This window comes from Cyprinus carpio, chromosome A5 (genome assembly GCF_018340385.1).
Source record: "Cyprinus carpio isolate SPL01 chromosome A5, ASM1834038v1, whole genome shotgun sequence".
Lineage (NCBI taxonomy): Eukaryota > Metazoa > Chordata > Actinopteri > Cypriniformes > Cyprinidae > Cyprinus > Cyprinus carpio.
Genome location: NC_056576.1, coordinates 13,061,450 through 13,084,667, shown reverse-complemented (window position 1 = coordinate 13,084,667; position 23,218 = coordinate 13,061,450). Strand labels below are relative to the sequence as shown.

Below are 23,218 nucleotides of genomic sequence, written 5' to 3'. Positions count from 1 at the left end.
TAAGTGTGTGTGTGTGTGTGTGTGTGTGTGTGTGTGTGTGTGTGTGTGTGTGTGTGTGTGTGTGTGTGTGTGTGTGTGTTTTTATCTCAGCATCTTCAAATCAACAGTTACTGTATATTAGCTGTCAACACCCTTGAAAATCAGACGTGGACGCTTTCCACATTTACTGAAAACAGAAATAGACATCTGTGGTTATTTCACTCTCAGTCATCCCCTTTTAACTGTTGTTAAAAAAAAAAAATGCTAAAGTTGAAGTTATATTTGAAGCATAAAACTGACGTATTATCCTTTCTATACTAAGTGACATAGGGTGATGTTCGGCCACAAGTAGTCCTCATAAGACATATTTCATTTCTAAATCTAATCTAAATGCTCTCCATTCCAGTTAAATCACAAAATAAGATGCACCACAGTTACTGAAATACATACTATAAATTGACTCACAGATGTAGTTTTCTTCTTCTTTTTCATCAGTTGTCAGTCAAAAAAGATTTGAACGTGTGACTTCTCACACTTAAAACAGGTGTTTTCTTCTAAATCAGATCAGCTCATTATCAGGTAGGGGGCTGAGCCCCTCCTAGAACTGAAACACTAGAATAGGTCTACACAGGAAAAGGGTTTGTGGTTTACCCGTTTGCCCTCTTCCCAGCATGCACTGCATAAATAATGAATACAATTGCATTTGTTTGCCAGTTTTATTTACATTGTTATTATTGATTGTGTTGGGAACATGTTTGGTAAGTAGTTGTTTTGTGATTTCAGGCTTTGAGTTTCAGTTCTTCTACTCAAAACCGTAATTTAATTGAGTGTTGGCCTTTCATTATTGAGATCTGTGTGTGGCATTTTAAGGTATGTTTGTATTGTAAGTCTTAATGTAATGATGTCAGTTGTTTAAGATAACAAGTACTTTTCTCTCCATGCATATTTCATGTAATATTTACATGTTTTGAACAATTTTAAACCAGAATACAATAACAGCAGATTTTAATCATGCCAACATGATATTTAAAGTTTTGATTCAAATTAATTATGATTCATTTAAAAAGATTTATTTAGCCATTTTACATTTTATTTTCATGTTTATTTATACTTTTCAGTGATTTAGTGAAGCTGTCTTACATAGGAAACGGAAGAGGGCTGATTGTCTGATAGCAGGGAAAATTCGACTAACAGTATTCCGTGTCATCAAAATCGGCCCTTTTTTATTTTATATATTTATTTATTTTATTTTTATTTTTTGCATACAGTCACCTCCAAGTTTTCCATAAATATGTAGAAAATTATAGATTTATACTGCCAATAATCTCAGTCCTTCAGATAGGAAGGTTTTTTCTTTAAGGAAGAGGTGTCTGTGTTCTCTCCTTACTAAAAGTGAGTGTTTATCTTCCTGTCTGGAGGAGAAAGGCCTTATCATCTTCTTAAAACATTTGTCTTGCCTCTCCATTTTAAAGTCAAGGAGTTATCTCAGTTGGGCAAAGTGTCGAGGTCAGGCTATGGTGGCGTCCTCTGGAAATACGACCCCGCAGAATGTTCATGCAAAGCATTTTTACATCATCTCAACAAGCGACGATCAATTCACACAAACTCTCCTCTCCTGTCATTGGCTGGAAGCCCCTCCCTCAGAGGCTGTCCGCCCAGCCTCATAACTGCTCTATTAATTTAACCTGAACTGCACATCTACAGCATTACTCATCTAAACAACATTTCCATCATCTCAGAACAGCCGCTGGATGCAAAAATGTCCGCCTCCTGCCCATTACATCCCCTAATTCAATATCTTCCAGACCATTCTCTCTAGATGTCCTGAGGGGGATCGGGTTTTTGCCCGGATGCGGAGCTTGTGACTTTTTTCAACATTGACTCGCCGCCACAGCGGCCAGCTCACAAAAGCTCATTGTTCTCATTGACCGATAGTCAGGACACACAATAAACGAATCCATTTCTTTTAGCTTCCTAGCCGAGGATATTAACAAACTGTGGCGTGACAGTAAACTCAGAGAGCTTAGCTATTTCTCAGTCTCAGGGCAGTCTGCTATTCAGCATCAAGGTTAAAGGCAGCTTTGATGTATGTGGGACTTTTGTCTCGTGAACAGCTCTCAGTCCTTTCCTGTGAAATGCGTCTCTTTGTCTTTCTCTCTCTCTCTCTCTCTCTCTCTCTCTCTCTCTCTCTCTCTCTCTCTCTCTCTCTCTCTCTCTCTCTCTCTCTCATGCACATGTGAGCAACAGATCTTGTAGTCAATGTTGTATGTTTCCAGCTCTGTCTGGCGCTCTACAAATCATGTTAAAATCTGTTGATTTAACAAAGGTTTGATGAATGTCGTCCTTCTCGCTTTCTATTTCTCGCTCTCTTTCAACAGTGCTGAATCCCTTTCAGTAGTCCATCTTGTCAAAAGAGAGTGAGCGGAAAAGTGGGGTAGAAGGGTCAGAGAGAAAAATGGCAGAGAGAGAAGGGGAGAGAGAGATTTTTCTCTTCATTAGCGGTTGTAAAGAGAGAACTAGTGAAGAGGTTAGAGGTTTTAAGGGATCGATGTTTGCCGTTCAAGGCTCTGAGTCCTGTAGGGGAAAGAAATGTGGCCTCTGTGGAATTTATGAGACCTTCCAGACGTGCGCCTTTAAAGAGCTTTGTGATCCCGTACACACACATGCACACAGGACAGCTCTCGCTTATGCGCACACACCTATAGAAAGCTTTGTGATGTCATCGATCTGTCCTTCTATCAATTTCTCTGCTGTCAGTCTCACCCACCTCCGTTCTCTTGTCTCTTGTTCTTTCTCTTATATATATATATAAGAAATTAGGAGTTTGTTGAGGGAAAACTCTTAATTAATAGAGAATATCTGTTCCCTAATCTAAAGTGTTACCATCAATTTTCATGAACGTTTTAACAAGGGATGTTTCTTAACTTTGGCCGCTTTTTTCTTTTTTCTTTTTTTTTTACTCCTCTGTAACACCTTTTTCTTTATGAAGTCACATAAAATTTTCATTCTTAAAATATGAAAATCCCTCAAAAACATAATGTACATACTGTTACTTGTTAAAAAATAAATCAATAAAAATAATATTAAAATAAAAAGCAAAACAGTGAAAAATGTTTAGTTAATATTGTTTAAAATGTTAAAAATGTATAATATAATTATTACATTATATTATTAAATTATACATTTGTTTAAAATAAATTCTGTTATTATATATTTTTTTAATGTTGTCATTTCCACCACATTGGACAAAGGTGTGAACTCTAAAGAAATGGGTAAATCATTTTATTGACACTGTACTTTTTACCAATGGATATTTCTTGGACTTCAGACAATTTTAAGAACTATAATATAAACTTTTTTTTTTAGCATGTTTTATTGTTTTACACTTGTCAAATACCCAGACTTTTACTCTTACAATATGAAAATCCCACATAAAACGTATATTGATCTAAACATAATTGAAAAGCATTTAATAATTTTTTTTTTTATTTAATACTGTTTAACATTCTTTTAAACATTTTAATATGTATTCTGCGAATTTTTTATTGTTATTTTATTTATTGTTATTATTATTTTTTTGTTTGTTTTTATTATTTTATTGTGGTGTCAGTTACATCACATTGACTGCTATCAGACCCAGAACATAATTTGAGTGGTGAAAATGACTCTATGGTGGGAAAGGAAAGATGACAGAATTCACTGGTGATATATGTATGTGCACTGTTATACTTCAGAAACATTTCCACACTAAAAGATGTTAGACAGAGATTCCAAGTGAAGAAAAGGAAAGAAACAAAGTTTTTAAGCACCCCTGCAACCAAGAGAGATACATGAGTAAGGATCTGAGGAGAGAAACAAGTGATTCTGAGTGTAGTTCAGAGAAATAATTCATGGAATATTGTTCATTAAATTGGGTGAGCAGATCGCAAGAGTGCAATATCTGTTGTCTTTTTCACATTTTGAGAGCAGAATAAAAAGAACAAGTTGCAACATAGCACTTGGTAAGGCTAAAGGAGCTTTTACCACAGAAGTTATGATATCAATGTCACAATAAAGATACAAAGTGTTAAAATATTTTATGGATGGAAAAAAAATACACAGAAAATTTATATCCCAGGCCATCAAAGTAATTATTTGTTGTGCAACATCTGTATTAGTTTAGCTGTGTCCGAATCTGCCCTTGGCCGCCTCTTAAATTGGTATAAATCACAATGTGTTCGAGTGCTATCCGATTGTGAGCTGATCTCCAAAAACGTGTTAATTTCAGGTGTGAATGGGACCATAGAGTAACATCTTATGTACATTCTTGTACTGAACTCTAGACCTTGTTCGTTTCTGTGTTAAAGCTGATCCGCAGTGCTTGGGGTGATCTGTCATTTAGCCAATGGCAGCTGTGTGTGTGTATGTGTGTGTGAGAGAGAGATGAGGGCGAATAGGGAGAGATAAAGGAGAGGATCATGTAGATCCAGCTCCCCGCTGAGACACCAATCCCTCTTTATGGCTCGTAAAGACGCCTCCTCACGGCTGAGCCCGACGTGCACACGCGCGCAAGAACCCACACACGACTTCCTATATGCCTGAGGAACGGGAGGGAATGAGAGGGAGAAACTAGCTGGGAGAATAACCTGATTTTCACTCGCCGTTCCAGAACTCGTCGTCAGTATATCTTCTCACCTCATTTCCCTGATCGACTGAAATCCCACACACACACGCTCGGGAGGAAGAGAGAGAGGGAAACTGCATGATGAGATAGCTGGTATCGGGGGCCCTGAGGTGAGCAGAATGAGAGTTTGTCCTTTTTATTGGCTGTAATTAGGATGAGGTCATTACCATGCGCCAAAGGCCTTTCACTGCTGGGAGATCATAAAATGCCACCTGAGCGATTTATATTCCACTCCCAGAATCCTCTGCAGCGTTCCACACACATTCAAGAGATGAGGGGATAAGAGAAGACCTTAAATGTATGTGTGTGCACATACTCATTCGCATAAATGGGAAAAAAAAAAAAACATAGCTAGAGACGAACAGTATTGTATGTAACAAGTAATATACTGAATAACTGGTCTTACAATATTCTAATATCATTTTCGGTACACAATTAACATGCAATTTTGTCTGTGTCAGGTATCATTAATCTATCTATCATTGTATCTGTCGTTCTATTGTTCTATTTATCATTCTGACGATCATTCTGTTCTATCTATCTATCTATCTATCTATCTATCTATCTATCTATCTATCTATCTATCTATCTATCTATCTATTCTGTTGTATCTATTATTATTATTATTATTATTATTCAGTTTATCTGTCATTCTATCATTCTGCAGTCGTTCATCTTCTGGGGTTGCCGTGGCATCTGAAGCGAGTGGAAGGAGAGCTCTATGAGAATGGTATGAGTAAAGATGATCAGCCTCTACCAGGAGCCGATTTCACCTTCACTCCCGTCCACCTGCCAGGACTCAACACCACACAGCCAGGTGTGTGTGTGTGTGTGTGTATTCATTCAGAATTTATGTGCTATTTAATTAATGGCAGTACACAACAGTAAATTATTTTCTCTCAGGTAAACCCTGAGATTGAAGTCTTTTTTTTTAGGTGTGTTTGTATCTGTATAGTTTGATAAAGTGCAAATTAAAGAAGGTGTCCTTGTTTATTAGAGTTTGTTTTGCCATGTTCATAGAATAGAATAGAATCAAGTGGAATAGAATATTTATCTGCGTAACCTGATCAAGTGGTTGGGTAGAGTATCTAAATGGGATTTATTTATTTTTTTATTTAATGTAATTTATTGTTGTGATGCTCCAGTCTTCAGTGTCACATGATCCTTCAGAAAGCATCCTAATAAGCTGATTTGGTTCTGAGGAAATGTTTATTATTATTATCAATGATGAAGACATTTGTGTTTCTTAATATTTTTGTGAATTCTTTGATAAATAGAAAGTTCAAAAACAGCATTTATTTATTTATTGCTATATTAAAATGATGACAAATACTTGAACTACTTTCTTGTCTTCATTTGCTATTGTCTTTTCTCTAATTCTTCTCTTAATCAATATAACCTTTAGTTTAGTTTTTACACATTGTTGTTCTATCAACATTTAATTAAATAAAATATAGTCACAGTATTCTGTAGTCATATTTTAGTACAAGAGAAAATACCGATTTTGCAATGGGGCCCTTTAGCCCCCTTAGTTTCAGTGACTTCTATCCGATGTCTTCATGTTATGATGCAAGGGTGTTCCCCCTGGAGCAACTTACCTCAGGTGTTAAGCATCTTGCTCAAGGGCACAGTGATAATAGTTCATGGATTCCCCTTGCAGGGCTCAGACCTACAATTTCTTTGGTTGTCTAGCGCAGATCTTTGACCACTAGGCTGCACAACCCCAGATTTTTCTGTGCATGTACGTATTAATGCACAGGTGTGCTTGTTCTATCAAAGTTAATGAAAATAACCTCACACCTGAGAGCCCATAAGGGTTTCAGTCCCGCTACTCGATGCGGCAGGTGCCGTTTCATCTTTGCAGTCACCTGAATTTGACTCTAGACAGCAGAGCTTTTCAAAGAGTCCTGCAGATGATCACTTTTGATTCACATCAGTTGAGCCTCTGAAAAATACATCATTCTTTTTGACACTAAAGAAGATATGGAGACATCTGTGTTGATAGCATCAGAGGAAGGATTCATTCAAAAGCCCTCAGGCACTGTTTTTTGTACTTTTCACATCTACAACCTTTGTGTGATTGTCCATCAGAGAACCTGAGCTCGGTTGCATCATTTTCAGTCTTTAACAACTATCATCCTAAAGCTAAATGTAAGTGTAAGCTTTTGTCGTCTACTTGATTTAAAAAAAAAAAACTGGTATAATTTATTCTGCCTCAAGTTGTTCCAAATCTGTATGACTTTCTGTCTTCTGTGCAGTGCAAAAGGTACATTTGTTAAGAATATCCTGACCACAGTGTTTCACATACTGAAAATGAATGAGGACTGGGGCAGTCAAGCTTCAAATTGACAAAAAAAGCACCGTAAAGTCACCTGTACAATATTTCAGTCTATTTCTCACACAAAGCTATCATATGGAATGTAAGACTGGGAATATTTTGAATGAGTGATATGGACTACTTTGATGAGACTTTAATTGTGCTTTTGTGTTCTTTTTGAAGCCTGAAAGACTGTTCATTGCAAATGCATACAAAAGAGCAACCAGAATATCTTTGAGTATGTCTGCTTTTATATTCCATGGAAGAAAGAAAGTCAGGTTTGGAATGACTTAAATACATGGCATAAACTAATACTTTAAAGCTTATGTTACAGATCCACATGGAAAATGCTTGGTCCAATAATTTTTTTTTTTTTTGTTGTTTTTGTTTGTTTGTCTCTCTGGATAAATCAAAGAAATTGGATACATGTTATGTTTTTTTTTTTTTTTTTGCTTGACAGATAAGGAGGTGATTCAGCGAGGCAGGGTGATAGAGAGGGGAGAGGTGGCTGTCGGGACACAGCTGGTCCAGGCCATTCCTCCTGGACTTTTCTGGAGGTTTCACATTACGGTTCACCACCCCGAGTATGTGAAGTTCAACATCTCACTCACGCGGGATGCTCTGCTGGGCATCTACGGCAGGAGGAATATACCACCTACTCACACGCAGGTAATCACATGCAAACACAAATACAGAAAATGTAACACAAGTTCTTTCTTTAAGAGAGTTGCACATTGTTTCATGTGTTATTGTGTATATATTTATAATATGGCTGTCAATCTATTAAAAATTCATGTAAAAATCTCTTTTTTAATTACACTGTTGCCTTATGTAAAGCTGCTTATAGCTGAACTGAACATTTCTTAATTGATGGACTTTGCACATTGACAGTAATTGAACTTAAGTGAAACAACATTGAACTAAACTGAGCTGAATGATGACACTGTTGTCTTCTGTACAGCTGAAATTTAATTTATTTCATAATTGATGAATTTTACAACATTAATGTTCGAACTGTGCTAAGCTCTATATAAATAAATGTGACTTGACATGACATTACTGTGGCAAACGAGTAAAACACTCAGTAGAAATGATGAAAGTGGCTTTCAAAATATATCCCCTTTTTTATCTACAGATTATTAAACATTAATCACTTGCATCTCACACCATGAGCCATGTGAAGTTTAAAAGTAGTTCAATCTTGAGAGCCCTGTGTTTTGATTCCTTTGTGCTGCAATGTAAAAAATGTACACAAATACAGAAAATTGAATATAAAGTAAAACATTTATAAATATCTGTGTTTGTGTAAGATGGCATGTGAGAGAGAGAGAATGTGAGTGTGCGTGTTTGTATTGGTGAGTCAGACTTCTGTATCCATCCCCAGGTTTTATCATGATTGCTCTTGTTGGTAAACGGTTTCTAAGTAGGCTACATATTGTTATGACTGGCAGATAACAAGAAGGATCAGGAGCGTATCTAACGAGGTGCTTCGGATGACCCCAACATGCTAATTACATCTCATTATTCAGGATATCATCCGAGATTTACTGTTCACTTTGCTCAAGAAATTAAAGCCCGGTGTAATTCAATTTAAGGCTTCTCATTTTCACCTCATTTGCATATGCGCTTTCATATGTAGGCGGAAGCAAAGCAAGAAGACTGTTTAATTATTCCTGTTTAATGAAAAGCCTTCTTTTGTGTGTGCATGTCAGAATAGAGATGCTTACACTGCCACAGCTTCCGCAGTTCTACTTCATTGTACGTGAGTGCAAGCTTGCGTGTGTGTGTGTTCACTGAGGCCTGACAGATCGCTACTGCACTGAGACTGTCAACTCCATTGCGGCTCCCACAATCGTTCCTCAGTTTCTCTGGCTGTCATTAAAAGCAGTGGGGCTCTGGTGCAACTGCTGCCCTGCTGGCTCCTGCCTGTCAGCGTGAGAGTCATTACAGTCGATAGGGCTTCAGTGCCTCCACTGCTTCCAGAGTGACTCCGGAGGAGGAGAGGGACTCATTATAGCCAGAGGGTTCTGTGGAGCCTCGGAGAACGCCGCTCATTGATGTTTCTGATGTTTGTAACAGCTCTGTCTAAACACTGGCAGTCCCCCCCAAATACAGACAGAAAGACACACGCACCGCATATCTTTTCCAGTTTCCTTGGAGATAGATTCATCCCACTTACAGGATGGAAGTGACACAGTGGTGCGAGGTGATGAGACAGACGCTGAACACAGATATACTGATCGCAGGCTGAGTCAAACGAGCACAGATGGTGAGCTGTAAATGCCTGGATGTAAACGTCTCGTATTTGCAGTGACTCCCAACTTGATCTGGACTCTGTATGTGTGAATGTGAGCTTGTCTGGCCGTGTTTGCTCAAACTGCAGGCCTGTTTCTGTGATCTGTAGGGATGTTGAAGCATGGGAAGGGGATCGGTCTTAGTTTATACCCACCAATAACACATTAGTCATGGTAGGGAGCAAATGAGGGTGCGGAAGATACACATGCATAATACCATTAACAGCGGAACATTTACAGAGCTTTTCCACCGTTAGTGAATGGAAAAGCTACTGGTACTTGTAATGCTCAGAAACTTTCAGCCCAATGGAGTCGTATTTTTCATCTTTAGTGCTACAGATGTTTCTTTTTATTTCTTAGCAGTACTACAGTAGTCTGAAATTTCATTGTATAATTTATTCCTTTGTTTAAATTTATTTAGGTTAATTGCTACTTTCTTAGTTTACTCTGCAATGTTGCTGAATTTTATTTTATTTTGCACTACAGATATTTTATTTAATTTGTTTACATAACTGTTTCATACTGTAGTTTTACCTCATTTGACATTATTTAATCTATTACTTTTTGTTGGTTCTTATTAATGACTGTTTGTTGGTTTGCTGTATTTTTATTTTATTTTGTTATTAATATTTTTTTTTTGTTCATATCGTTTGTTTTTGATAATTTTTTCACTACTGATGTTTCATTTTATTTCTTAATAGTACTTGTTTATTTGGACTTGTTTGACTTAATTTTACATTGTATAATTCATTGTTTTTGTTTACTCCACATTGTAACTATTTCATTTTACTTTATTTTATTTCACACTACAGATATTTTATTTGTTCACACTTCTGCTTTACTTAATTTTACATTGTGCAATGTATTAATTATTTCTTACAATTACAAATTGATACTTTAGTTCATTTTATTTAGTTTTTCACTACTCATACTTCTTATTATTCATTCTTGTTTTCTGTTTATTTGTTTTTTTCCTCATTAAAAGAACAAAAAGATATATGGGATGCCATGCATTAACCCTGTGGAGACTTCCCACAGGTGCAGATAATGAATATGTCTGGTATCATGCTTTTAAATTAGTGTATCTAAAAACAGATTGCAAGACATCGAGGCATTCAGAGGGTTTGCCAGACACACTCCCTAGATGAATGTAATGTAGTGTGGTTGTTTCCACTGTTGGGTGGATATACTTGATTTACTTTTTCCATTTCTGTAGTATGCATGTTTTGGCAAGTACTGGACATATAAATAGGAGCTTGTTTTCTTTGCGGACTATGCCAAGGTTGGCAGCATCAACATCAGAGACATAGGGTAAAGTACAGAGCGATACTGAGACACAGAGCACCAAGTTATGGACGGTCAGTGCCAAGGGCATGAATTCAACTGTTGATCTGTGCTATGTTCTTTTTAACACAATTTAGATTAGATTCACAAGTAACAGTACTTTATGTCCTTTTTCTCCAGTTTGACTTTGTGAAGTTGCTGGATGGGAGACAGCTGATTAAGCAGGATTCCCGAAATGTCAAAATTCCGAACCCTCCTCCGCGAAGTCTGCTGGTGTCTGCTTTGCAGGAGACAGGCTTTGTGGAATACCTTGACGTAGGCACCTGGTACCTGGCCTTCTATAATGATGGTCGCAAGATGGAACAGGTGGTGGTGTACAGCACACCCATAGGTGAGAACACAACAATTATTGTTTTGTTTTTTCCCCTTTCATTTCAGTTATTTTCTCTTTTTTTTTATATCAATACACAAAATAAATTGGTACATGACTTCAGAATTATTTAATTATGCAGTGAATTGTGTTGTGTTTGTGTGCTCAGAAACAATAGATGGTTGCTTCACTAACTGTAACGGTAACGGAGAGTGTGTCGCTGGACACTGTCACTGTTTTACTGGCTTCCTGGGACCAGACTGTTTAAAAGGTACAACTGAGCACAATAATACACATCATCATAATCACACAATGATACACAGTATTATCAAAATGAGATACATAATCACATAATAACACATAATATACACAACAGGATCACAGTTATGCATACAAATACACAATATAATCACAATATATGATATAATTACTCAACATTTTATCTGTACATTAAAGTCATTAAACAACATTCCAGTCGAACTAAGGCTAGAGGCACGTTCACACCAAGAACTATAATTATAACACTACATATGTTTTAAAAATAGCAAAAATCCACACCACAACTGTAACGATGACAGTACAGAGGAACGATATCGTTGGAATCACTTGCAGAGTTATATGAAGCCAATCAGAATCCATCCTGCTTTAAAGAGCTCAAGCATTTAAAGTGGCAGACGACGTAACTTCAGCAGGCTCTTTGAATAAACAGAACATTATTGTGCGTTGGTGTGAAATCTAATATAGTTTTCGTTACAGTTGTCTTATAATTATCGTTCTTAGTGTGAACAGGGCTTTATTTTCACACAGTATTACAGTCTTACAGTTACACAGTGTTACAGAGATCTGATTGATCTGATTATTTATGATTTTGTTTGTATATTTCAGATTCTTGCCCAGTGCTGTGTAGTGGTAATGGCGATTACGAGAAAGGTGTGTGTGTGTGTCATACTGGATGGAAGGGGGCGGAGTGTGAGGTGGAGGAAGGCCAGTGTATCGATCCCACCTGCTCAAACAATGGAGAATGTGTCAACGGAATCTGTGTGTGCACTCCTGCTTTCAAGGGCGACAACTGTGAGCAAGGTACAGCTCTCTCACCCCCCTACACACACACACTTTCATTAAAACATTTTCAGCTTTTGATGGACTAGATTAATTTTTAGATAGAAAGATTGAGTTTGAAGCACAAATAACCCTCATCTGCAACATGACCATCATGCTAAGTAAGAGTGTGTGTGTGCTTGCAGAGCTACTAGTCTGTCTCCACGGCTTGTTTATGATGAATGTCCTGTAATTGGATTTTAAACACACTTTCTCCCCTAACCATTAAGCTGAAAATTCATTGCCGCCATTTCAGTGATAGAGAGAGAGACAGAGAGAGTTACAGAGAGAGAGACTCAATTTAATCCCATGTAGATCCATCCACCAAATTAGCTTTTCCATCAGACACCTTCCCCATCTACGCACACACACAGACACACTGAAGGGAACATATTGTTGCTGTTGTAATTGAAATTTACATGTGTTTGTATCTTGTTCTTTTTTGCTATGCACTTTCTCTGACTGTGCTGTTTTCATGTTTCACCTTCTCTGCGTCTGTCTTAAGCACTATTCAGACAGAATTCATTTTATAAATGATGCTTGAGTTAGGATTATTAACAGAGGATGCCCATTTCATGTACTGACAGACCGAATAGAGATTATTCAAACTAATTATAATACACATGATTAAAGAAAATATTTAACTAAACACCTGATTCTTTTACTACATTTAGATTTATTCATTTAGCAGTTGTGTTTCTGCTTCCACAAAAATACTGAGCACCAAAAACTGTTTAAACATTGATAGCAATAAGAACAATTATTAATAATTTAGCACTAATAATAAATGATAATAGGAATAAATGACATATATATTTTATATATATGTAAAATGTATATGTAATTTATCATTCAATATTGGGTATATGCCAACTGATACTGGATATTTAATTTTTCCTTTTCTGTGTATCTTTGTTGTCGTCTTGTGCTCAGTTTATTAAGAGTGTTAAATTTAATCATCATGAAATCTAAAATAATAATACATTTTTGTACACACACCGTATTATTTAAATTAATGATTTGTTTTATTCAGTAATCATCATCTTACCAGTACAACACTCAAGTGTTATTCTACCCGGATTAAATACAAAATGGTCCAAATCCATAATGAAGGTGTACTAGGCAGCACAATAAATTCAGCTGTAATTATGGTGTTTGTCGTAGGTCAAAATATATGGAAGATGCGTTGTGAAAATAATAATATACTGCAATCACATGCTTTCCGATCCGGATGGGATTAGATGTCTCAGAGGTAATTTGCACTGCAATTTCTACCCGAGTTGTGTAAAGAAAAATTCTATTTTAACGGGATTAAAATCATGAAGTACAACAGTGAAGCCCCAATTTTCCAAACTTCCTCAGGGAAAACTAGTTCTGTCTGCATTTGGCTTTATATGCACATACATCCTGCATGCACCTGTAATTAACTGTTCATGGACAAATCTGTTATTTCTGTGTGTGTTTGGTTGTGTGTGCGTGTATGTGTTTGCAGTGGATTGCGTGGACCCGTTGTGCTCAGGCCGTGGTGTGTGTGTGCGTGGTGAGTGTGTGTGTTCCGCAGGCTGGGGAGGTGAGAGCTGTGAGACGGCACTTCCTGCCTGTAAAGAACAATGTTCAGGTCATGGAACGTACCAAGCCCAGACAGGGGGGTGTGTGTGTGAGCAGGGATGGAGTGGAGATGACTGCTCCGTGGGTGAGTAATAGTCAAAACACACAGACATGTGCAGGCTTTTTCCTTTCATCGTATCATTTGTAATTCTAGTCTTGAAAGTGCTTTTTCATCCTTTGGTCATACGTCTCTCACTCAGAAGTCTCTGATTTGAGTTTGATGCAGTTACTATTGACTTCAAAACTCCAAATGCAGTTTTGCTCCTGTCTGACAGAGTAAAGCAGGGCCCTATGTGCAGTAGTATGGATCGGCTTTTAATTGTAATGCGATATATATTGCAAAAGGGGAATGTACTTTCTTTAATAGAGAGAAAACGGATTCGTTCTTATTGTCTGATTGATTGTGCATCTTGTAAATGAAACCTGCTGGACTGTAGAATTTCCTTGTGTTTTACAGATGGAAGGAGAGGATTGCAGTTAAATGCATGATATATACTGGGCACTTTCCATGAATACGGTACACTTTGGTATCCAATTACGATTTTAAAAGCTTTAGAAGCCTAAATATCATATTTTTTCATGCAAGAACTAACATGGTGAGTAGCTAGAATTTTTTTTGGTCCGTCACACCTTCAAGGTCTTGGCTTTTGCAAAAGTATCCTACAATTAAAATGTCATCATTAATTCAGTATAAACCTTTTTTAGTTATACATTTTGTTAATGTGTTTCCCATCCCTTTCTATAGCGGTACAACTAAATAATCTCACTTGACTTTCTCAGTAATGCCATGCTGACTGCATTCATCAAGCTCAACCATTTAACCCTGTTACTGTAAGTTACTGTAAGAAAAATGTTAAAATAAGTATTTTCAGTTAATTTATGGGACCTAAAATTTTAATAATAACCACAAGCTACCATTTGGTCCTAAACTAGCTAGCACCAACTGAGTGATAACATAATTTTGGGTAAATCTGCAACCTCGGATGTTTATTTAAAGTTTTATTTAATGTTTATTGCTATAAAATTTAACAAACTGTATTAAACATGTCCCAAATTTTACAAGGTTACAAGGTTGTAAAAATTGTAGACCTCATATAAAATGAAGAGAAAATAATTTTTTGGGGGGGATATTTAGTCTGACCACTCCTGAGGTTGACAATCGATATATTCTGAAGGTTAAACAGCTCCTTTCACTGTACAATTTATGAAAATGGAACTTCTTGTTGTGTGAGCATTTCAGGGCCTATTTTGTACCTTGCTCATGGAACGTGCCACCAGTTTCATCATTTCCTGGTTAACAATGATGATACTTAAATAAGAACACTTTTTTTATTGCAAAGAGATCATCTGGAAGATCGACAGGATTTTGTAACTCGTTGCCTTTTGGCCACTGGCTAGAATATGAAAGCATTTATTAAATATTAGATTATCAAACTGCAATATTTATCAAAATGCATGAATATTACAGCATGAAACTGCCCGTTTCCACGGCAGAGCAGTTAAATTGATAATGTGTATATTAATAAACATTCTGGTTTAATGCCCTTCCTGTCATTTCCAGACATTTATATCTCGCGTGTGATTGAGGGGAAGAACTCTAGTTCGATGTGCTTTATGGAACTGCAAGGATAATTTGTTTTGAACGGTATGAGACGTAGAGGGCGATAGAAGTGAGAAAGACAGAGGAGAGGCTGTCCAAACTCAATGCTCAGTGCTGCAGTTACAGAGGAGAAAAGTGGCAGCTGATTTTATGTGACTTTTTTAAGATATGAAAATCTGTCATCTCAGTTTGACCTGTCACGAATCCTGTAAGTATGCGTGAAGACAAAGCCATTCTGTCTGAGGGCCAGAGAGCAGAGATAACTTACTCGTTCAGGGAAATTGTTTTTGTCATGAAACCGTGCTAAACTGTCTTGAATGCAGAACCATAGTAACAATTGGACAGTTTAGGCTGGTGTGATAAAGCAGGCCGTAAATGGAGAGGAGAGAATGTGTGTGAATTTATCCTCTTTTTACACTTTTTCCTCACAATTGTACTCGAGTGTACTCAGTCAGAAAAAAATATGTTGAACAAAATGATTAAGACTAAAGTCATAAGGAAAAATATGATGTAATCTACAAAGAGTGGGTCACCCAATTATGGGCTCTTATATACGGAAAAGAATAACAAGATTACTGTATATATAGTACTTTAAGCCAGTGTGCAATGTCCATTGTTTGCAATGCGCCTGACAGTCCAAACAGAATGAGTGAAGAAGTCTGAATAAGCAGTCCCTACTGGAGCAATGAAACAAACCGTGACGACTGGCAGCAGCCATGCCACAGATTGAGGAAAAATGCTGGGACATCAAGTGCAAAGTGTGAACACATGACCACACCACTAAATTCCTCCGTTCAAGATATAACCACAGCAGGAAGTGAGCTCTCAGCGGTCATGGTGCAGTGCAGCAGCCAGCTGTGAACCAGCATGATCCACCAACAACACACAGAAAATCACTGGTTTGATTTCAAGAATGTCCATATACTGTATTGTTAGTTTGAAATGGAGGAAAACAGACAAAAAGAAAGACAACAAAAGATCAGCAGCTTTCATGTGAAGTGGCAAGATTTAATGAACTTGCAAGTCTTTGTGCACGCAATAGGTGTCAGTATAAAATCCAAAGACCACTGTGATGAAGCAGCAGCAACATAAACAAAAACTGACCAAGTGTAGATTGTAATGAATGGTAATGATAGCAAATGTCTTTTTTCTCTCTGTTGCTTTCTTTTATTTCAGAGGTTTGCCCCGTTCCCTGCAGCACCCATAGTGTGTGTGTTGCTGGGCGTTGCCAATGTGAGGAGGGGTGGGAGGGGACCACTTGTGACAAACAGGCGTGCCATCCAAACTGTGAAGAACATGGAGAGTGCAGGGATGGACAGTGTGTCTGTCAGCCTGGTTGGGAAGGAGAGCACTGCACTATTGGTATGTCAGAATGACACTTCCTGTATTATGCTATTATATGACATTATTGGACAATATTAGATATACTGTTATACAATTCAAAAGTTTGGAGTCAGTAAGATTTTTTTATTTTATTTTGAAAGAAATTACTAATAAAGACATTTACAGTATAATGCTACAAAAGATTTTGATTTTAGATAAATGCTGTACTTGTGGACTTCGTATTCAACAAAGTTCTACACAAAAATATTAAGCAGCACAGCTGTTTTCATCTTTGATGACAGTAAGAAATGTCTCTTGAGCACCAAATTTGAAATTAAAACGGTTTCTGAAGGACCAATGTGATACTGAAGACTGGAGGAACGACGTGATTCCTTGACATCACAGGAATAAGTTACATTTAAAAATATATTAAAGTAGAAAATTTGAATAGTACTGTTTTAACTGTATTTTAGATCTTGTCATACTTTTCATTGTCCTATCCCAAACTATATGTGAGGAATAATTGACGACAGGCTTTTGAATTATTAGAAAAATAATGCACACCCGAAGCGAAGCGTAGTGGACGTTACACCTCGGGTGTGCATTATTTTTCTTTTATCAATTTTTCCACTTATACTATGGTTACCACACCTCAAGACATCAATCAGATGATATATTTAAAGGGATTCGTCCGGTTTTTGTACTTAAATCGCTATTGTGAGTAAGATTATTTATTCCTCATCTCAACCAACGCCTCTTTTGCTAGTTCCAAAACGTCATTTTAAAGCTGGTAATGGAGGCTTGAGCCATTGATAACATTTTAATGCAGTTATTAATGAAATTATTAGAAAGAGAGTGAGAGAGACAGAGACACACAAAGAGAAAGAGAAAGAAAGAGAGAGAGCTTGTGTGAATTAGGCTACCTCTGTGTTCTACAGCAGTGTCCCTAACAGCGCTGTTATTACCTTGCTAGTGAGAAATGTCATGTGTATTTACTTTCAGAAAATCATCTGTCATGTTGTTTTTGTTAGTCCTGTAATTTCTGTTTTTTCAGTTTTACTATGCGAAGTGATATGGAACTATAATGCGGTCAAGAGAGCTCCCTGGAACTATGTTCGCCGTGTGTTTCCCAGAAGATAATTGCACACCTCAGAATGTTCGTCAGCCAATCAGATTCAAGCATTCAATGGCCCCGTAGTATATATATAGTATGGGTTGTATGTGGAATCGTTGGCAGCAGTTGCTTTGCACTGGGTGAATAGTTTTAATGTGTAAAATAGTTTGTTTCTCACAATACTTTTTTGTGTTGTTTTTCATGTGAATAGGCCTTAACATCTTTTTTTTTAAAGTGACATCTCATTTCAGTCTTGAAATTTACCCGACATTTTCCAACCCTTTGACGGGGGGTGTCACATTTGATTAACACATTAGCATAAAAAAACATTCTCACTGGCAATCTTTTAAAATCATGCTCTAGACACTTTGTAAATATCATATCTTGATGGTTATTTGCCTTTTCAACCATTTTTTAGCAATAATTTGACAACCGTTGTGCATTGGTGCTGAACCAACATGGAGCCGTGTTTTTTTTTTTTTTGCCTGGTAGATGTAAAAACTAAACAGTCTCTCTCTTTCTGCCCGTCTCTATCTCTTCCTGTTTTTCCTTCTGTTTTCCTCCTCCGAGCCAAAGTGTGTTCCTTTAATTGTGGTGCTCATGATGAAAACAGTCTGTGAAACTCAGGGGACAAATATACGCTTAAGGCAGCAAACGACAGGGACAAAAAAAACAACAACACCAATACACATACACACTTGCACAGTGCTTCTCTGAAGTAAGTCTCCAATGTAATTTCTCCTCTTTGTTCTCCCTGTCTTTCATTTTGTAACTCTTTTAGCAGCACATTACCTGGATCTGTTTGATAAAGGTAAGTGTATGTGTGATAGAGTGAATAAAGGAATGAATAGATGACTTTGTGATGTCTTTTATCTGAACAATTTTACTCAAGGCCTGAAGAAAGAACACTGTGACTATAAATGTGCTGTCTCTCTCTCCCTTAGATGCATGTCCAGGGTTGTGTAACGGTAATGGACGCTGTACACTGGAGCAGAGCGGTTGGCATTGTGTGTGCCAGTCAGGATGGAGCGGGCCAGGCTGTAATATCGTCATGGAAACAAAATACAATGACAACAAAAAAAAACACAACAGAAAATAACCCTATAGAATAACATATACATCAATGACGAAATAAACCATAGATTAAACCAACACAAGGTTAACCGACACATACTCACAAAGGTATTGTTCTAAGCATGACTAGCTTCACTACCGTTCAAAAGTTTAAGGTCAGTAAGGTCAGTTTTTTAAAATGAATTTTATTCAGCAGTGATGCATTCAGTTGATCAAAAGTGTCAATAAAGACATCTATATTGTTACAAAATTTGTTGGACACAAATATTAAGCATCAAGCATTTTTAACATTGATAATAAGAAATGTTTCTTGAGCATCATATCAGTCTATTAGAATAATTTCTGAAGGATCATGTTACACTAAAGATTGTAATAATGGCTTCTGAAAATTCAAAGTTGCCATCACAGGAATAAAATAAAATGTAAAATATATTAAAATAGAAAAAAGATATTTTGAATTGGTATAATATTTCATAATATTGCTGTTTTACTTTTTTTTATGTGAGTTCAGTTAGCTATATTTTTGGTGCAAAACTGTCCACAGAAGTTGGCTAAATCTTGCAAAAACTCCCTTTGGTGACATGCTCAATTGAAAAATTCAAAATAAAAAACAACTGCTTAGAAGAATTGTAAAAAAAAAAAAAAAAAATATATATATATATATATATATATATATATATATAATATATATATATCTATATATAGATTTTTTTTTTTTTTTTTTTGTATGTTTAAGGTAGTGTTAAGATGAGTCTGTAGTGATTATTAAATAAAAAAAAAAAAAAAACAATATAAGTCTAAAATACCCATGTCCTCTTTAAAGTAAACGTGTGAGTGTGTGTGAGAGAGAGGTTTCTGGATTATTCTCTCTGAGACTTTCTCCTGTGGGAGGTCAAAAACACAGATCCCCTTTAATGGAGCTGACAAATGAGATCACGCACACACAGACAAATGCAGAGCAAGGGCAAGCTGCATCAAGGCTACATGCCTCTGCATGTAAAGTGTGTGTGTGTGTGTGTGTTTCAGATGGTCTCATGGACTGTGTCGACCCAGACTGTTGTAGTCAGCAGGTGTGTGTGAGCGCCCCGCTGTGCCAAGGCTCGCCTGACCCACGTGACATCATCCAGCAGAGCCACGCCTCATTCGAGACACGGCCTTCACGTCAGTTCTTCGACCGTGTGCGATTCCTCATTGGTCGGGACACAACACACATACTTCCAGGAGACCTGCCATTTGACAGCAGGTAATAAACACACACCTGCAAATATTAGTGCGTACTCATGCTCAGACAACACACATCCCAGATTCTCAAAGATTTGTTAGCATGACTGTGACCGTATTTACATGCATATAATTTCCTATTAAAACCGTGACACTTGTTTTATTAAGTTTTTTTTTTTTTGTATAATTGCTCTGTGATCGCACTGAAATTTTGGTAGAAGTAAAGGTAGACTGTGCAACATCAACTGTCTTTTTTTAGTTCAGACTTTGGTCACGATTGACAGCATTGACTGGCTGTTTAAGCCACCAGCCCGCATCTGTTCTGACATCCTCATTCACATGCGAAAATGATATTGCACAAACCCAAGCATGCCCTTGCGTGCTAATGTTGCCAATGTTTTGGCTGGAAAAATGGAAAAAACAAGGTCAGAGTGTCTGGAGTTATTTCTGGAGTCATTTGTGAGAAATAGATCATGGACTGCTTATTTTTCAAAGTAATTTTGATAGTACTATATATATATATATATTTGTATGAAATATACTGTGTTGGGAGCACAGTGATTAAATTAAATAAAATTAATTTTAAAAATTTAAAATTTAAAGAAAATTAAAAATGTCATTTTGTGACAAAGTGGTTGCTGGCCACTGAGCTACAGTTTTGTCCAAAACTTGAAGGACTAAGGGAGTACATGTGTTTAAAACAGCCGAACAGTCTGAAGTTACATGAAATGCAATAATGAACCTTCAATTATTCAAAAAGGAAGTGTTATGATATGATGATTTTGGGTCCATAAATATGTCAGTACACAGATGAATGCGTTCAAGTGTTTCATTAGTGCATGTGAACTGTTCCTCAGACTCTCATATGCTGATACAGTAACAGCTAGCTGTTTGACTGTTTGACAGTTTGACTCACCCCCAAAAATAATCTTCCAAAATGATTTTTGCCGTCATCGTCTAGTTTGAGGAAGTTTAGAATCGATTGAAGCATGTATTGTATTTTTCTCTGATTACTGTAAAGAGAGTGCTCCTCTCTCAGTTTCGATCCCTCCTGATGGATCCTTTGGTTTCTCTTGCAATGACTCTCTCTCTCTCTCTCTCTCTCTCTTTCTCTGTTCAGTCGAGTGTGTGTAATTCGAGGTCAGGTTTTGGCCTCTGATGGAACTCCTCTCGTTGGTGTGAACGTCACGTTTCAGCATAACCCTGAATATGGATACACGCTCAGCCGACAGGATGGCAGGTAACACACACTCTTATACACTGTGCAAAGAAAGACATGTAATAGAACATGCACTAACACACACTGTATTAACCTCTCCTGTATATTTCCTATTTATGAAGTATACTGTATGTGTTCTACTTGTTGTATAGGGCCCGTATATATACTGTATTCTTTCTGTACATTCAGAAGGAGGCAACAGTCTCACACTGCTAGCTTAATAGAAAAATTATTTGACACGAAGTTCTTAGTATTAATATTTCCTTGTTTTTAAATATTTAAATATAAAAAGTTTATTTTCATATTTATATTGACAGATATTTAAAGTGGACACACACACACACAAATATACGTTCAAAAGTTTGTGCAAGTAAGATTTTTTTAAAGAAAATTATTACTTGCTTCATAAGGATGCATTAGATTGATCAGAAGTGACAGTAAAGACATTTACAATGTTATAGAAATTTGTTTTAAATAAATGCTGTTCTATTTACATTCATTTTTTAAGACTCCTGAAAAAAAATCTTGGTTTCCACAAAACTCTTTCAACATAGATAATAATAAGAAATGTTACTTGAGCACCAAATCAGCATATTGGAAAGAGTTTTGAAGGATTATGTGACACATAAGAGTGGAGTAAATATTGAAAATATTGAAATAGAAAAGAGCTACATTAAGTTGTAATAATACTTTACAATATAACAATTTTTATTTTGATCACATAAATGCAGCATTGATGAGCATAAGAGACTTTTTTTAATGTCATTAACGAATTTTAACAACCCCAAACTTTAAAAATATTATTTATAGCATATATATTTATAGCATACAGTATACGTCCTGTATACATACACACACCTGTCTTGTAAATTTACTGGATGGAAAAACGGTAAACCTTTGTTTCTAAGTGTGTTTTTATTTTCGTTTTTCCTACAAGTTTGATCTTCTGGCAGTGGGCGGAATCTCTGTGGCTCTGTTGTTCCAGCGAGCCCCGTTTTTGTCCCAGATTCGGTCTGTCTGGCTTCCCTGGAATCAGTTCATGGTCCTGGACCGTGTTTTTATGGAAAGAGCTGAGTCCAAATCACCTGTCTGTGACTTGAAAAACCTGATCAGTCCACACGCCATTGTTCTCTCCGCCCCCCTCCCGCGATTTGCCGCTGACTGTGAGGACAGAGGAACTGTCCTACCTGAACTACAGGTGCAAGACACATTCACTTTGAGAAAACACTGGATGCAATATCTTAACCACATGCTGTGAGACTGTACCACTTGTATACTTCAACTCTATTTATGTGACACATGAAACTGCTCGCTTGCAGTGTTAGACCTGTAATAGCTGTTATACACTGCAAGCTGGTGCTAGAAAAAGAAGAATGTTCCTATTATAATCAACAAGGCATAAACACAGTGTAAAAATAAGATTTCTGCAGTGTAGACATTTTTTTAAATGATAAAGTGAGCATTCGCAAGAGTCCAAATCTCAGTTGCGCGAAACTGTGTAAACTTGACACCTTTGTTGATTATAATATGAGAACGTTCTAATATTGATGCGTTGCTCACTTTGAGTGTATAATTTACTCAACGTTTGAAGAAAACAGACTCTCTGAAGTTGACTGATGAATAAAACAGCAAATAATTCAGGAACACAGTTCTCAGCTAAATTTAGACGTGTAGCCCACAGAAACAATATAACTTCCAGTTGCCCACACAAAAACAAGTGTTCTTATTTGTAATATAAATAATGTGATTGCAATATCAAGGGAAATCAAGGGATTTTTAATTTTTTTCACACAGTCCTTCTGCTTATGTAGAGCGTTTCAAATCAGTCCCCTCATGAGAATTCATTTGAGTTAAGATGCAGTCTGGGAGGGCAGTAGCCTATGTAGGCAGTAGACAGCGAGACAGCTCACTCAGTTTTGAAACAAAGCTTGTGTGTGTCTGTAGGCTGTTAGAACTGCAACCTGTGTTTATGGGACATTTATTTGGCAGCATTACGATCATTGGCTTGGGTTTTGTTCTGTATGGAAAGTGCATGCAGTAAATAGAAATACAAT

At 36.8% G+C, this 23,218-nt stretch overlaps 1 protein-coding gene across 1 annotated transcript in view; it reads left to right on the top strand.

Annotated features, from left to right (window-relative positions):
- The window catches only part of LOC109102816 (teneurin-1-like), a 137,166-nt gene that overhangs the window by 77,424 nt on the left and 36,524 nt on the right, over positions 1–23,218 (top strand). The window contains 12 exon segments of the mRNA XM_042753939.1: positions 5,310–5,459; positions 7,420–7,628; positions 10,718–10,928; positions 11,077–11,178; positions 11,793–11,987; positions 13,498–13,698; positions 16,390–16,575; positions 18,432–18,461; positions 18,595–18,733; positions 19,743–19,967; positions 21,066–21,207; positions 22,102–22,362. Of these exon segments, the coding sequence (XP_042609873.1) occupies positions 5,310–5,459; positions 7,420–7,628; positions 10,718–10,928; positions 11,077–11,178; positions 11,793–11,987; positions 13,498–13,698; positions 16,390–16,575; positions 18,432–18,461; positions 18,595–18,733; positions 19,743–19,967; positions 21,066–21,207; positions 22,102–22,362 (2,051 nt within the window).